This window comes from Procambarus clarkii, chromosome 15 (assembly GCF_040958095.1).
Source record: "Procambarus clarkii isolate CNS0578487 chromosome 15, FALCON_Pclarkii_2.0, whole genome shotgun sequence".
In the NCBI taxonomy this organism is placed as follows: Eukaryota; Metazoa; Arthropoda; class Malacostraca; order Decapoda; family Cambaridae; genus Procambarus; species Procambarus clarkii.
Window position 1 is genome coordinate 976,056 of NC_091164.1, and position 15,907 is coordinate 991,962.

General features: G+C 38.7%; 1 protein-coding gene across 4 annotated transcripts in view; it reads right to left on the bottom strand.

Moving 5' to 3' along the window:
• LOC123759020 (uncharacterized) overlaps positions 1–15,907 on the bottom strand; it is a 151,494-nt gene that overhangs the window by 5,026 nt on the left and 130,561 nt on the right. For 2 of the 4 annotated variants that reach the window (XM_069324865.1, XM_069324864.1), the window contains exons 3-8: positions 9,241–9,431; positions 6,770–6,907; positions 4,149–4,336; positions 3,721–3,951; positions 3,442–3,552; positions 1,459–1,585 (exon numbers count right to left, since the gene is read on the bottom strand). In XM_069324865.1, coding sequence (XP_069180966.1) covers positions 1,459–1,585; positions 3,442–3,552; positions 3,721–3,951; positions 4,149–4,336; positions 6,770–6,907; positions 9,241–9,431 — 986 coding nt within the window. Of the gene's footprint in view, positions 1–1,458; positions 1,586–3,441; positions 3,553–3,720; positions 3,952–4,148; positions 4,337–6,769; positions 6,908–9,240; positions 9,432–9,691; positions 9,850–15,907 lie in introns of all 4 variants that reach the window. The other 2 variants (XM_069324867.1, XM_069324866.1) reach the window with 2 other exon arrangements.

Sequence of the window (15,907 nt, forward strand, 5' to 3'; positions counted from 1 at the left end):
TACATAACTGATTATATAAATTAATAAATTTATATTCCATCCTAAACCTCAGATACCACAGATCCTTCAGTAGGGAATGAAACAGCATAAGATTAGGATGAATGAGGGAAGCCCATGATCAAAATACATCTTCGAATGCTGTTCCAGTGTGAGATATGAGAGTTAAACAAAAATACCCCCCACACAACTATGAAGAAGCGATCAGAAGTAGCCAGTGTACAGCGCACTTGCACTATACGGCCACAAAGTTAGATACTGCATAATAATGGCCACTCAAATACTGTACCACAAATGGTGCACTATCAAACTGCCCTTCAGAGAACCCAATGCTCAATTAAATTACTGTATGCTCAGCAAAAATGCCAGCAAGTCCTGCCATAAAATACATAGGAACTGTGATACTGTAAATCATAGGGTTAAATTTAAATGACTTACACTCTACATCTGTCATACTGTATAATATTCAGGTGGATTATAACATCTATATTGACACCCATTACCCTTATCCTCTAAGTTTTGAATAAAAACCCTAAAATTTACAATCTATATCAAGTACAGTTTTTGTTTTTGCTATAGTGATGAAAGAAAAAGAAAAATTGGAACACAAAAACATTTTTAACTTTTTTTGTGTGTGTTGCAGCTATAATTAACTTAATTTAGAACTAATGATTAAGGCCAAAGAATGTGGAACATAACCACAACATTAATTTACATTATAATTTAACGTTATTTATAAAAATATAATTAGTCTGATAAACAAAAATAATATGAAAAGTAAAGGCTCCAAATAATAATAACAATAATAATAAGCAGGCGATGAGTCACAATAACGTGGCTAAATTATGTTGACGAGACCACACACTAGAAGGTGAAGGGACGACGACGTTTCGGTCCGTCCTGAACCATTCTCAAGTCGATTCGACTTGAGAATGGTCCCTAATGGACCGAAACGTCGTCGTCCCTTCACCTTCTAGTGTGTGGTCTGGTCAAAATAATAATAATAATAATAGTAATAATAATTTTTTTATAAAGTGATCCTAATTCTGGGAGAAAACCCAATACCCCCAAAAAGTGGTGTTTATGAGAGATGATAATATCAAATGGTAACACTGGTAACAGGTGTTAATAATACTGTAACAGTACACTGATAACAGGTGTTAATAATACTGTAACAGTACACTGGTAACAGGTGTTAATAATACTGTAACCATACACTGGTAACACAAAGGGAAAACCCATGATAATTATTGTTCTCCAAATATTTGAATGTTTTGATATTAAGTGCATGGAGATGAGAAACAAATGCCAATGGTGCATGCCAAATTTGCATAAACAATATAAAGCAAATAAAAATGAATATATGACTGAGCAGATAATTCTTCCATGCCATCTATTAAGCAAAATTCTCCTGGTATATTAGAGAATGCAAAATTTTGAATGCATTTCCCTTTGTTTTACCTTCTTTATCTTCAGGCTCAAGTTCCTTTTTCTCTCCACCCTCATCTTTTTCTTCACCTTCTTTCTCCTCCTTCTTATCATCTTCCACGTCTCCGTTGACAGCCGGCACTTCTGCTCGAGAGCCAGCCTGCAATAATAATTAATTAAAACATAATACAAATATTCGTAAAAATGCAAGAAACTTCAAACCAAAAACCAAAATAAGCATTATAACTATCAAATTATTTTCCATTAGTGACAAAAATAAAAATAAAGACCTTCAGCAAAGCAATGCAGTACTGTACATTACTATATATGCAATGAAAATAAAATCCTGCTGTGTTTCAAGCCATGCCATCCAGCAACGAGGAGGCCTGGGCAATGACCGGGCCGCGGGGACGCTAAGCCCCGAAACCAACACAAGGTATGATCTTAAGGGTGCCTTCTTTACATGATCGAGTGCTGTAAGTGCTGCAAGATGCTGTACAGTGATTGTACGTGCATTACCCCTCACAACACTAACTCTTGTCAGCTAATGTTTCTTTCATGCCATGCTTCTCCATGATTTACTGCACTTGCTAGATCTCCATTTTTCCACCAATACCCTATCCTAAATATGCTTATTTCCAGGCATGATGGTACTTGCAATTCAGTAATGTAAAGTGTTACACCCTCGTTAAATATAAAATAGTTATGATATTTTAAACAATCTTAAGACTTACTAATTTGCTTTTAATTTATGTTTAATGACCTATCAACATTCTTATTACTGACCAACTTAACACTGTAATGACAACTTAAGCCAACTGGTACATTCTTGAAATCCACCTATAGTGTATTTACATTTCCTGATATTTTGTTTTCTGCAGGATCCGGCATATGAGCCTACACACATTCCTGTAAATACCACATATCACCAAGAGATTATCTTGACACATTTAATAGTGGAAATATGGGTAGACACAAAAACTTAAATTTGTTCAGAGTTTATCATTTCAAATTTATCACTCCCTTTACCTGAATTGGTAAGAGTAATCAGGAGCTTACCATTACCTTGTCCTTCAAACTCACACTGTATCTTATGCTACCCACTCCCCCAATATTAGGACTTAAGACAAGCAACTTCACCAGTGTAATCATTGCCATCATTGTATATCGTAGTTATTATGTTGAACTCAAATTTTGCATTCAACAGTGTGCAGAGCCAATAGAATAAGCTAAAAGGATGAAAAGGCTGACTCCATTTACAGCTGGAGGAGGATGATGCACAGCTCCATTCACAACTGGAGGAGGAGGCACTGGAGGCTGACTCCATTCACAATTCCAACGTAGGTGCAATAAAACACGAGAGTGGAAGTCATTGCATCAGACAATCAATAGCCACAAGGCAGAGCCTCACAGCTGGCATTTCCCACAAGCACAAATGATTTCCTACTGTCAGTGACAGGAAGCCAGTTACGTTTATTGAGGTCCTTCTAATTAACAACTGGCCACCCTCAGGATGCAACCCACAACGGTGGGCTAATACCCAGGAACCTAGGCAACACTTGGTGAATAGAGGCATTACATGTACCCTATGTCTCCTCTTCCTGCCCAGGAAACTGAACAAAGAACCAGCCAGTTGTGAACCGACTGCAAGGACACTTTGTCTTGCATAAATAATACGTCTTTCATTCACCCCTTATAAATAATTATATAATCACAGCTCATTTTTCAATCATCCAGTACAGTACCGCTATCTCATGATCCTGGAAAATTCTCAACACCTACTGTTTCCCTTTCTCTGGTGTATTTAATTATTTATGCACATGCCTTATCAATACACACAGAGATCACACTAACGTGATGCATCAAATGAACAAATCCACAAATCCACAAATCCACAGGGCCGTGACCGTGACGATCCTCGTCATGGACCGTCACGATCCTCTCATTTATATATATATATATAAACTAATATATTAACAAAAACTCCAGTAAACAAATACACTGTATAGTACTTACTTGCTTATATTTCTTTGCCTTGCGTACAATACCAATATCAACTAGAGAATAGACCATATCATTCAGGGTACAGTCAACTGCTGTTGGTTCCAACCCTAAGACCTCCACCATCTGTAAAAACCATATAATTAAAACACAAGTCCCTAATACAGAAATACTAAAGACAGAAATAGATGTAAGACTGAGGTGATAATCTGCATAAAACTCTAAACAAAAAATGAAAGGGACATAAACCAGATTTAATATAATATCACTTTTCAGTACGTTGGTAATGCCTACCCTTTTATTGTCGATCTTCATCACTTTGCCAATGCGAGGCAAGATATTATTTTTCATGCTTTTATTGAAGAGTCCAGCCACCCAACACAAGAAGTAGGGTAGCTGTCCTGTAGGGATGGAGTACCCCTGAGGTTTGAACTCTTTGGCAACTGCCAGTGCGATGTCTTTCACCCACACACTATCCGTGTATATAATGTGGCGATTGTTTACCGCTTCAGGCAATGTCAAGGCCTATTGGGTTGAGAAATAAAATATAATATTAAAAATCATATTAAAAGTAAGCATCGTCTTGGTATCAAAATATATTTTCATTAATTGCATTGTAAGATGCAATATTCAAAGAAAACTATTCTTCACATTATTTTTAAGTCTTAATATTTGACTATAAACCTAAACTGGCCTCTAGAACAATAAATCAACTGACTAACCTTCACGTGGGCTTTTGCCACATCCCGTACATCACAAATTGGGACATTCAATCGAGGGACAGCTGGGTATGCCTTATTTACAATCTGTACCATAAAATTAACTGAAGTGGCACTCTTGTGCCCTTCTATAAGTGCTGGTCCCAGGATGAGAGTTGGGTTGATCACTGCTAGTTCAAACTTCTGGTCATCTAAAATTACAGGAATTGTATTAATAATGCTGGTTAAGTAGCATGTGTGGTGCTAGGAAAATATATAAAGTACAGTATTGTATGAACATGTCAAAGATGAGGAGTGTAAATGCCATTAAACCAAAAGATTGAGAAGAGTGTACTGAGATGTTTGGAAAAGTTGAACAAATGGATGATGGAAGACTGATGAAAAGAATGTTTTCAAGTTAATTTTACAGGTGAACATGGTGATCACGTGGACAGAGTGAGTGAGTGAGTGAGTGAGTGAGTGAGTGAGTGAGTGAGTGAGTGAGTGAGTGAGTGAGTGAGTGAGTGAGTGAGTGAGTGAATGAGTGAATGAGTGAGTGTGTGTGTGTGAGTGTGAGTGTGAGAGTGTGTGTGTGTGTGTGTGTGTGTGTGTGTGTGTGTGTGTGTGTGTGTGTGTGTGTGTGTGTGTGTGTGTGTGTGTGTGTGTGTGTGTGTGTGTGTGTGTGTGTGTGTGTGTGTGTGTGTGTGTGTGTGTGTGTGTGTGTGTGTGTGTGTGTGTGTGTGTGTGTGTGTGTGTGTGTGTGTGTGTGTGTGTGTGTGTGTGTGTGTGTGTGTGTGTGTGTGTGTGTGTGTGTGTGTGTGTGTGTGTGTGTGTGTGTGTGTGTGTGTGTGTGTGTGTGTGTGTGTGTGTGTGTGTGTGTGTGTGTGTGTGTGTGTGTGTGTGTGTGTGTGTGTGTGTGTGTGTGTGTGTGTGTGTGTGTGTGTGTGTGTGTGTGTGTGTGTGTGTGTGTGTGTGTGTGTGTGTGTGTGTGTGTGTGTGTGTGTGTGTGTGTGTGTGTGTGTGTGTGTGTGTGTGTGTGTGTGTGTGTGTGTGTGTGTGTGTGTGTGTGTGTGTGTGTGTGTGTGTGTGTGTGTGTGTGTGTGTGTGTGTGTGTGTGTGTGTGTGTGTGTGTGTGTGTGTGTGTGTGTGTGTGTGTGTGTGTGTGTGTGTGTGTGTGTGTGTGTGTGTGTGTGTGTGTGTGTGTGTGTGTGTGTGTGTGTGTGTGTGTGTGTGTGTGTGTGTGTGTGTGTGTGTGTGTGTGTGTGTGTGTGTGTGTGTGTGTGTGTGTGTGTGTGTGTGTGTGTGTGTGTGTGTGTGTGTGTGTGTGTGTGTGTGTGTGTGTGTGTGTGTGTGTGTGTGTGTGTGTGTGTGTGTGTGTGTGTGTGTGTGTGTGTGTGTGTGTGTGTGTGTGTGTGTGTGTGTGTGTGTGTGTGTGTGTGTGTGTGTGTGTGTGTGTGTGTGTGTGTGTGTGTGTGTGTGTGTGTGTGTGTGTGTGTGTGTGTGTGTGTGTGTGTGTGTGTGTGTGTGTGTGTGTGTGTGTGTGTGTGTGTGTGTGTGTGTGTGTGTGTGTGTGTGTGTGTGTGTGTGTGTGTGTGTGTGTGTGTGTGTGTGTGTGTGTGTGTGTGTGTGTGTGTGTGTGTGTGTTAGTGTTAGTTACCAATGCATCTGTGCATGGGGCTCAACCACTCCAAACTACCTTGAGCCTATCACCACCCAGCAAACACCAGCTACTGTATCAGAACTTTAACAAATTCTCTCTACAGGAAACATACAGCACTCTCTCTTGAAATGCCAAAACATGCTAAACATGCACTCAATCCACATATTCTCTTGTGCGATTTCTACTTACAAAGCCTTAATTCTCAATTCTAATCCTGTTCTGAAACTTCCTAGATAGAAGCAATAAAATCCATGAACATCATGCCAGAAATGAATATCGTTATTTTTTTTTAATACTGTATTCCTAGTCAGACAATCTATGCAAACATGTCATACAAATAGGGTACCCCATGTATGCAACACATTTCCCGATGAAGTGATTTCTTTTTTTAACCTATATTTTATCAGAAGTAGAACAATGAAATACTGTACCTAATTTCATCACCATATTACTCCACCTTGTAATATTAACTCTCCAAGTACAGTATTTGACTATCTAGAAATACAACTGCAGTAATTTAATTTCTTATTGTCCCTGCTTTATATTAACATAGTAATTATGTAAATTCAAATTCTGTTACTATGTATATACCTATCAGTGCATTTATTATTTATTAAAAAATGACTCTTTCTTCTAATTTTACATTCACTGCAAATTTTATGTTAGCTTTAGAACTCGACCAAAACACTATGCATGTTGAAGGATACCTGATCAACCAGGCTATGATTCATACGTCAGGCTGTGAGCAGCCGCGTCCAACAGCCTGGTTGACCAGTCCAGCAACTAGGAGGCCTGGTCGACGACCGGGCCGCGGGGACGCTAAGCCCCCACTAAGCTAATAAATATAAATATATATTTTACAGGGATGGGACAAGGATGGAAAGGGACAGGGATGGGTGAAAGTGGTTAGTAAAGAATGTGTGACTAAATTCTTAGTGTATAATTAAACAGTGTATGTACTGTTAATTACACTCTGCACACCAACCTGGAAGTTCCTTCACAAAGTCCCACGCTGCCTTTTCAGCAACAGCTTTAGACTTAGTATAGGTGTCGATTGTAGCGGACTCGGGGTCAGTCCAACTTTCTTCGTTGTATTCTTTGTCTGGTTCAGGGGTGGGTTCGCCTACAAAAACACAATATATAAGATAATTTCAGCATAACATGAGCCACTATATATTAATACAAAATGTTTATTGACTATCAGAAGATACTTGTTTACCAGAAAACTAAACTATCAGTATCCATTTACTTTTCAACAAAATCTGAAATATTTAATAAATTTCCCTACTTTAATAGAGTTGTAATTAAAAGGATGGTAAATGCAGTCCCATCAGAAAGGTTTTAGCTTCAAGCTTCACACCAACTACAAGCTGCGCACCAGTACGTACTGCAGGCCTAAAAGCAGTCTGAAATGTGTTTTCAATTCTGCATATTACTGTAATATTACTTAACTGAGGAGCATCAGTTTTTCATAATTAACAAAACAAAACAAAAAATTATATACAGTTACTGCATATATATAATGGAAAGCATGACAAGAATCATAGAGCTGTATGTAAAATACAACTGATTTAGTACATAAATACTGTAGTAAGACAAGCAGCAGAGACAAAAATCTTATAAAACACAAAAATTTCTGTTAGATAGAATGAAGGACAGACAGGAACGTGTTGGACTCTGATGGGTCGTGGTGCAGGTGAAGCCAGTCAGAATAACATGTCTGAATGAGCATGTTTTCTTGATGTCTATATTCCCATGACAAAATTAAAGTAATATATGGTAAAATTGATAATATCAGCCTGATACAATTTAATAGAATAGAGAATATGCCTCAACCCCTCAAACTGCTCCAAATCACTAGCGGTGATTTCCTCCCATGTTCAGAATGCCATTCGTCAGTGATCCTTATGAGCTTTCAATACTCTTTTCCACGCACACCAATACGTAGGACTTTTAAATAGCTTGGTAGTTTAAGTTTCAAACTGGGCATTTGGAGTTAATATTTATTGGTACATAACTTTATAGTTTTATAATGGCCACTAAATAGATTGGCTTTAGTTGTGGGCAGTAGTACAGTAGTGCCATGGAGAGAAGGAAGAGGTGCCAGTGGGAGACATATAGGTGTTGTGTGTAGTGCCACAGGCATTGTACTGGGGTGACCAGACCACACACTAGAAGGTGAAGGGTCGACGACGTTTCGGTCCGTCCTGGACCATTCTCAAGTCGATTGTGATTTTGAGACAATCGATTTGAGAATGGTCCAGGACGGTCCGAAATGTCGTCATCCCTTCACCTTCTAGTGTGTGGTCTGGTCAACTTACTTTAGCCACGTTATTGTGACTTATCGCCTGCATTGTATTGGGGTGATTTGTAGTGCATAGGGTAAGAAAAGAAGTTTTGTAGTCGTATGTAAGAAATAAGAGTACCTTGCCTTATAGTCATGGAAGATGTGAAGGGATGCCTTGTACTGTAGTGTCAGTTGGAGAGTAAAGGAGTGTTATATATTACCAAGGGGGAATGTAAAGAAAGAGATGCATTGTAACATCAAGAGGAAAGTGAAGGAATGCCTTGCAGTACCAAGGGAAGAGTTTTGGTTTTCTATCGTGAGGGGAATAGGTATCCCTAGACAATGACGAGGCTGTCTGTGCGGTTAGCCACCCAGTTACTATACAGATCCAATGGTGCAATGAAGCCACCATCTATAAGACTGGAAGCTCCAAGATAAAGCAAGAAATTACAGTATATGAAATTAACCCTTAACCTGCTCCGATCACTATCTGTGATAATCTTCAGTGGTTAAATCACTAAATATGATTTTTTTACATTCATGAACTACTCTTTAATGTCAAGATGTATATGAATTCACTGGAATGTGACCATTGGTGCCCATAAAGGTGGTGTTTATTAACAATGCATTCACCTATTTACTATTTAATAAAAAAAAGACCCTAAAAATAATAAATCTTACATTTCCAGATATTATTTTTATAGCAAATTTTGGGAAATTGCTTGCCATGCTTGAAGAGAATTTTTCCATGATAATTTGATAAAATACACAGTGTATTCTACCTGGAAAAACCGTATGTAGAATATAAAACAGTAGAGTACTGTACTGTATTCATAAAAACAGCTCTAAAGCAATTTAGGTTACATACTGTCTTGCTCGAAATGCTCTACGTATCAGTGGCTGAATGTATTATGCTGTACTTTTCTTACTTATAAATTCTCCACTGTTCATGTATCATATGTACTGTATGTACTCTTGCATAAATAAAGTATTATTGTCATTATTATAATGACATATTAGTACATAAATTAGGAGAATAAATCAGGAACTACTGGACATCACATAAATAATAAATTCAATGACCAGCTATTCAAACCACAAGAATATACTACAGTAAATATATACAAACAATAATGTTAACTACAAAATACACCATCAAAAACATGTACCAAAAACAGACGCAAAGGAGGATGTGAGGACAACGCGCTTGACGGTGTTGGCCTGAGCAGCGGCAGCTTTGAGGACTCTTAGGGTTCCCTCTTTAGCTGGCACAATCAAGTCCTCTTCTGGTATCGCTTTGGTAGTAATGTCAGGGAAAGGGCTTGCAACATGCATGATGCCCGAGCAGCCTTCTATTGCCCTACAAAACAGTAACAAACAAAAGAGGTTTACATTGAAGGGTATATACTAAAAGTTTAAAAAATAAAGAAAAAACAATTCACCATGGTCAAAATCAGATGAAGCAAACTCTGAAAATAGGTCATGCACTGCTGTTTTCTATAAATACATGTACAATAAAACAACAAGTACTGTATAGACCTATTACATAAATGGTGAAAAAGCCCAACTGCTTCACATGCACATAAAAAGACATAAACTGGAGATAAAGAAGTGAAGTACCAAAGACAGCATTAGCACAGCTGGTGAGAACAACTCTATTAATGGTCTTGGCGGCAGCGCAGGCGGTCAGGAACTTAGTGGTGGCTTCTGACAAACTCTCGGCTTGGGTCCCCTTCAAAGTAGCAGTGTGGACAACTTTTGTACAGTCCAATACAGCCCTTGGTTGAAAATAATTAGCTTAATCAGAACCTAAATCAGTAGAGGAAGCTTCATTGGTACTGAAAACTTGGGTACAATTATTGGAACTGTGATGTAAGCTGAACACACACAACATGTACAGACACTGAAGATGCCAATAAAATTATATTTTATGCAACACGAAAAGCACACTATGGTATTATCATAAGGTTTCAATTTTATTTTTTACAATATTGTACCATAATAAGTGTTTAATACAGGATTTGCATAAAGAATAGGCTACTGTAATTATAGCTTATATATCAAGGTCGTCTGAGGATTACAACTCTAAACAACTGAATACGTGAAGTGCAAAACTTTAAATAATAAATTAAACATTTGGGTAATTTAAAGTGGTGCAGGATAACAAGGAACACTTGTAATTAATGGCTAGGGGGAAACATCTTGTTATCTTAAACATCTTGAAAATTTGAAATACATACAGTACAAAACAATTTAAATGAAGAACAATTTGCAAGATGATTTTAATCTGATTATGCCAATCTGGAATGGTATAATGAAGTAGATGAGAACAATAATCAACCAACAACAAAACAAAATCAACAAAAACCACATCATTCTGGGAGGAGACTTTAATATTGACCTGGGTCAACAAAACTGCTCTCAAGTTGACTATTTCCTTAACAGCATGAACTCCTGTATGCTAATCCCCACTATCACCAAACCTACCCGAGTCACTCAAACATCAGCCACTACCTTGGACCACATATGGACAAACATAACAGCTCCCCTTGTATCTGGTATAATCTACGACAGAACAACTGACCACTATCCTACCTTTCTCATAGCGAACATGGACATAACACCACCAAAAAGCAAGAAACTTTCATTTAGGCTACACAGTGAATCAGCTTTAGACAATCTTACAGAGACACTTCACAATATTAACTGGGATTCTGAATTCAATAATACCCATGATATAAATTCATTAGCTAACCTCTTCCTCTCCAAAACTCTAAGCCTCTACAACCTTCATTGTCCCCTTCTTACAAAGCAAGTAACTGACAAAAGATTAAACAATCCATGGCTCACAAGTAGCATTCTCAACTCAATCAACAAGAAACATGAATATGAAAAGAAAGTTAGGATTGGCCTAGTTTCAAAGGAAGTAGCTAAAAGGTACTCATCAATGCTTACCAGTATCATAAGAAAGGCAAAACTTGCATATTATGTGAATAGATTCAATGAAGCAAAAGGCAACATGAAAAACACTTGGAAAACTATCTCTAGTATCCTAGGAACTAAACAACACTCACATAACCAAATAAAACTCTACAAGGATGGGGATATACCGTCAACTGATTTAGAAATGGCAAATGAATTTAATAGTTTCTTTTCATCGGTTGGTGCTAATCTTGCCAGTAAAATCCCACAGACTCAGACACATATTAACACATATCTCTCAGGCAGCTATCCAAACTCTCTTCTCCTTTCACCAATCAGCCCGGCAGATGTTGTGTCCATCATACACTCTCTAAAAACCAAGGCAGGGAACACCAGTGAAATTCCGTCCATTGTGTACAAGAGAGCCTCCCATGCCCTTGCCCCACCCATAGCACTACTGTTCAACAAATCTATAGAGTGTCACACCTTCCCTGATATCCTCAAAAAAGCAAGAGTAACGCCAGTCCATAAAGGAGGCAATCCGGCGGACATAAACAATTATAGACCAATATCAAATCTACCCATTCTATCAAAAATATTTGAAAAAATTATTTACAAACAGCTCTATTCCTACCTCGTAAAATTCGACATACTCAGCCCCTGCCAGTTTGGCTTCCGGTCCCAAAAGAGTACCAATGATGCAATCATTAGTCTCCTTGACATTATCTACTCAGCCCTTGACAAAAATGAGTTTCCGATTGGACTCTTTATTGACCTAAGAAAAGCCTTTGATACTGTTAATCACAACTACCTCTTACTTAAACTCCAGCATTATGGAATCCGAGGCCTTGCCCTTGACTACATCCGATCCTATCTTAGTGACAGACACCAATATGTAACCATCAATGATACAACTTCTTCCACTCTACCAATTACCGTTGGAGTGCCACAGGGCAGCATCTTAGGACCTCTTCTATTTCTTATATATATAAACGATCTGCCTAATGTCTCTAATATTCTCAAACCTATATTGTTTGCTGACGATACTACCCTTATCTACTCAAACCTCAACCCACATACACTAAATAATGTTGTGAATAATGAATTAAAAAAAGTCCACTTATGGATGTCAACGAACAAACTAACATTAAACATCGAAAAGACTTACTACATCTTATTTGGAAGCAAATCATCAAATGCAATTCAGCTACAGATAGACAACATTAACATCAGTAATAAAAATGATGGCAAGTTTCTTGGCCTATTCCTAGACAAGAGACTCAACTTCAGCACCCACATTCAACACATAACTAAGAAAGTCTCTAAGACAGTTGGTATACTCTCCAAAATCAGATATTATGTTCCTAACTCTGCTCTCCTCTCACTATATTATGCACTAATCTACCCCTATCTTAATTATGGTATCTGTGCATGGGGGTCTACCACTGCAAACCACCTTAAGCCCATCATCACACAGCAAAAATCTGCTATCAGAATAATAACTAACTCTGCTTTCAGACAACACTCAGCTCCCTTGTTTAAATCTCTAAACTTGCTAAATATTAACTCCCTCCACACATTCTCTTGTGTCAACTACATTTACAAAACCCTGTTCTTAAATGCAAACCATGCTCTGAAACTCTCCCTGGACAGATGTAATAGGACCCATTATCACCACACCAGAAATAAATATCTCTTTGATATCCCCAGGGTCAAACTTAATCTGTGTAAACACTCTATGCAAATTAAGGGACCTAGTCTATGGAACTCACTCCCTAGTGAATTGAAAAACTGTAAAACTTTTGCCTTATTTAAAAGCAAAACCAAAAAGTACCTAACTTCATCTATTTAGTTTCCTACACTGAGCTTTAAATTTGCTCTGTACCTAGTGGTACCCAATCTCCTAATTTTTATGTAATATCAAACAACCTTATCATTGTGTTCATTGCTGTCTTCTTTTATGTGCTAGCCATATGCTGTATTGTGACTACCAATTTTTGTCAACTACCATTCAAGCTGTCATTGCAATCAATCTTATATTGTTTCTGCTGTATTGTGCCTACCAATTTGTTGTCAACTACCATTTTAAGCTGTCATTGCAATCAATCATAGCTACCTATGTGCTTTAATATACTGTACCTATAATTTTCTCTCATCTTTTTTTTTTTTTCATTCCATGTAATCTGTTATCATTTTTTTGTCTATAAATTTTGCAAGTATTTACCTCCTTAAAATTTTCTTAGATTAAGGACCTGCCCGAAACGCTGCGCGTGCTAGTGGCTTTACAAGACTGTAATTACCATAATTGTATCCTCACATTCCTTATGTACATTCTTGTATATGCATAAATAAATAAATAAATAAATAATAACAATAAGCTCATCAACAGAGAAGAGGGCCACACATCCAGTGGCTCAAAATAAGTAGCTATGTTTTATATTTATAACCTTGTTGGAATCTGTACAAATACCCAAAGCATCTCAGAATTACACCTTTTCTTACAATAATATTGGTAATGAATGTAGAACATGAGTAATAGGTGACAGGTAGGCAGTCCACGAGAACTTAGATTAATGACTTCCTTTAGCATCATCCTCAATCTATTTTCACCTACTGTATTTGTTATAAAACTTGTTTATTTCTGAATAAAGTTTTGTTTATTCACATTCTACATTCATTACCAATATTACAGTAAAATTGTTTGTTGTTGTACTGCCTTGTAGTGTCCCAGCAGATGATACAAGTCTCATAGGAATGATGGAACGTCTATGGCCATCCTCAAACATGGCTGAATTTAACTGAAAATGCAAGTCATGTGAGTAGCCATTAGTCAGATGGGATTCATTAGTTCAGCAGCATAGGAGAAAGACCTCTCGTCTCCTCTCCTTGCTTCAGCAGGCAACACAGGACTTAGCCTACAGCAAGCCTTCCAACTCTTTAGTGTCCTAACTTTTCACAAGTTGCTTACTGCTGTCCTGTAATTTATTTTGAAAATATATATTAAATTGTTGATTGGTACTGTGTGTTTCAATGGCCATTTGTCTGATTATTCTAAAGATATTATATTCTACCTAAGCCTACTCTGGTTCCATTATCTAAAAAGAGGTAAGAAACTACTTACAATAAAGATTTATAGACAAACCAGCATTGAAATAAATCGGCTCTTTCTTGATGAGCTTGTGTAGCTCCCTGAAACTATCTTGCTGAGATGGCTCCAAACTACTAGGTTGCATCAGCCACAAAGTTCTGTTTGGCCTACCAGGTACCACAGACAGAACCATGCCCCCTCACAGGGGTGCAAAGAGGAGGTGACACTTTGCAACACCACCAGAAAAGCATCCAAAAAGCCAGATAACCAATCCAGACCACTGGTGGGAAGACAAGACACCATTAGTGTAGCTCTCATCCTGTAACTACACTTAGGTAAGTCCCCACCCTAATGGTCCGGCCTCGAAGGAGCGAACTGACGAACACACCAGGGAAGAGAACTCTATCAGTGCAGAGGCAGGCCTAGGGAGCATACAGGAAAGTTAGGTCTAAGTATATGCAGCTCCAAGCACCCTTTGAGCCAAGTCCACACAACACAAACGGGAAAGAAAACACGCTCGTGATGCTAACTAAAATGTGGAAAAGCAGCCAGCCAGGAGCCAGTCAGCCGAGTGGACAGCACACTGGACTTGTGATCCTGTGGTCCTGGGTTCGATCCCAGGCGCCGGCGAGAAACAATGGGCAGAGTTTCTTTCACCCTATGCCCTTGTTATCTAGCAGTAAAATAGGTACCTGGGTGTTAGTCAGCTGTCACGGGCTGCTTCCTGGGGGTGGAGGCCTGGTTGAGGACCGGGCCGCGGGGACACTAAAAGCCCCGAAATCATCTCAAGATAACCAGCAAATGGCACCATCAGGACAAAGTTCAAGGATGGTTGGCACTTAGCTTAAAAGCAGTGGAACCCACACAGCTTGTTGACAGCCCACGAATCCTACAGAGGACAACTAAGCATGTCTGCATCAATGACGGAACTGGCTTGGAGGACTGTGGGGAGACCTGATGCTCTGCCCTCACCAATTGGCTAAGGGGTGGGGTAGAACTGTATTGAGTTCATGCTAGTTTTAAGTGATTTTGATCATTTGTTTGTGTTGTTTGTGGGAAGTTCATTTAGCAGTTTCAAGATTTCGGTTTCCATGAACCCAGTATTGGTCTGTATTGGTTTACTGACTTTCGGGATGCTTTCCTGGTGAGGTGGCGGAGTGTCACCCACACTCTCTGCACCCATGAGCTCATGGCTCATAGGTGCAGAGGCGCATGAGCTAGTCTGCTTTTGCAATAATGAATTATTTAATCACCAAAATCTGTACTTGCACAAAAGCAAGTACAAATGTAAGTCATATGCACCTCTGGCCCTTGATAAGCTGCTTGCTTCTTGTCCCCACCGAGCCATTAAAGATAAAGTACTGTACCTCAGAAAAATTCGGGTAAATAATAGCACGTATATGTATAAGTTTAATTCAATCAGGTGCAAAGTAAAGATGCTGGGTGCTGGGAAGAGTTAGAAAACAAAATACAAAATAGGAGAGGAAAATGTGGTATTGGAATGAGGAAACGTCCTAGGGTTGATATCACACAGATCTTGTGTCCTGAAGCACACTTCAAATGGATATTGGCTGCATGTCCAAGGTTGGCCATCATAGGAGCACCTTTTAGAAATCAGTATCAGTAGTTATTCAGGACCCTAAACATATCACATCAAACAAATTCTGGAATGTACAGAGAGTAATCACACTATCGTGATGCATCAATGAGCAAATCCGTAGGAGCTGTGATGAGGGTTCGAACCTATGCGCTGGGTGTTTCCTGGCACACACTCCAGACAACTAGACCACGACATGGTCAAAAGGATTGAAGCCTGGGTTACAATT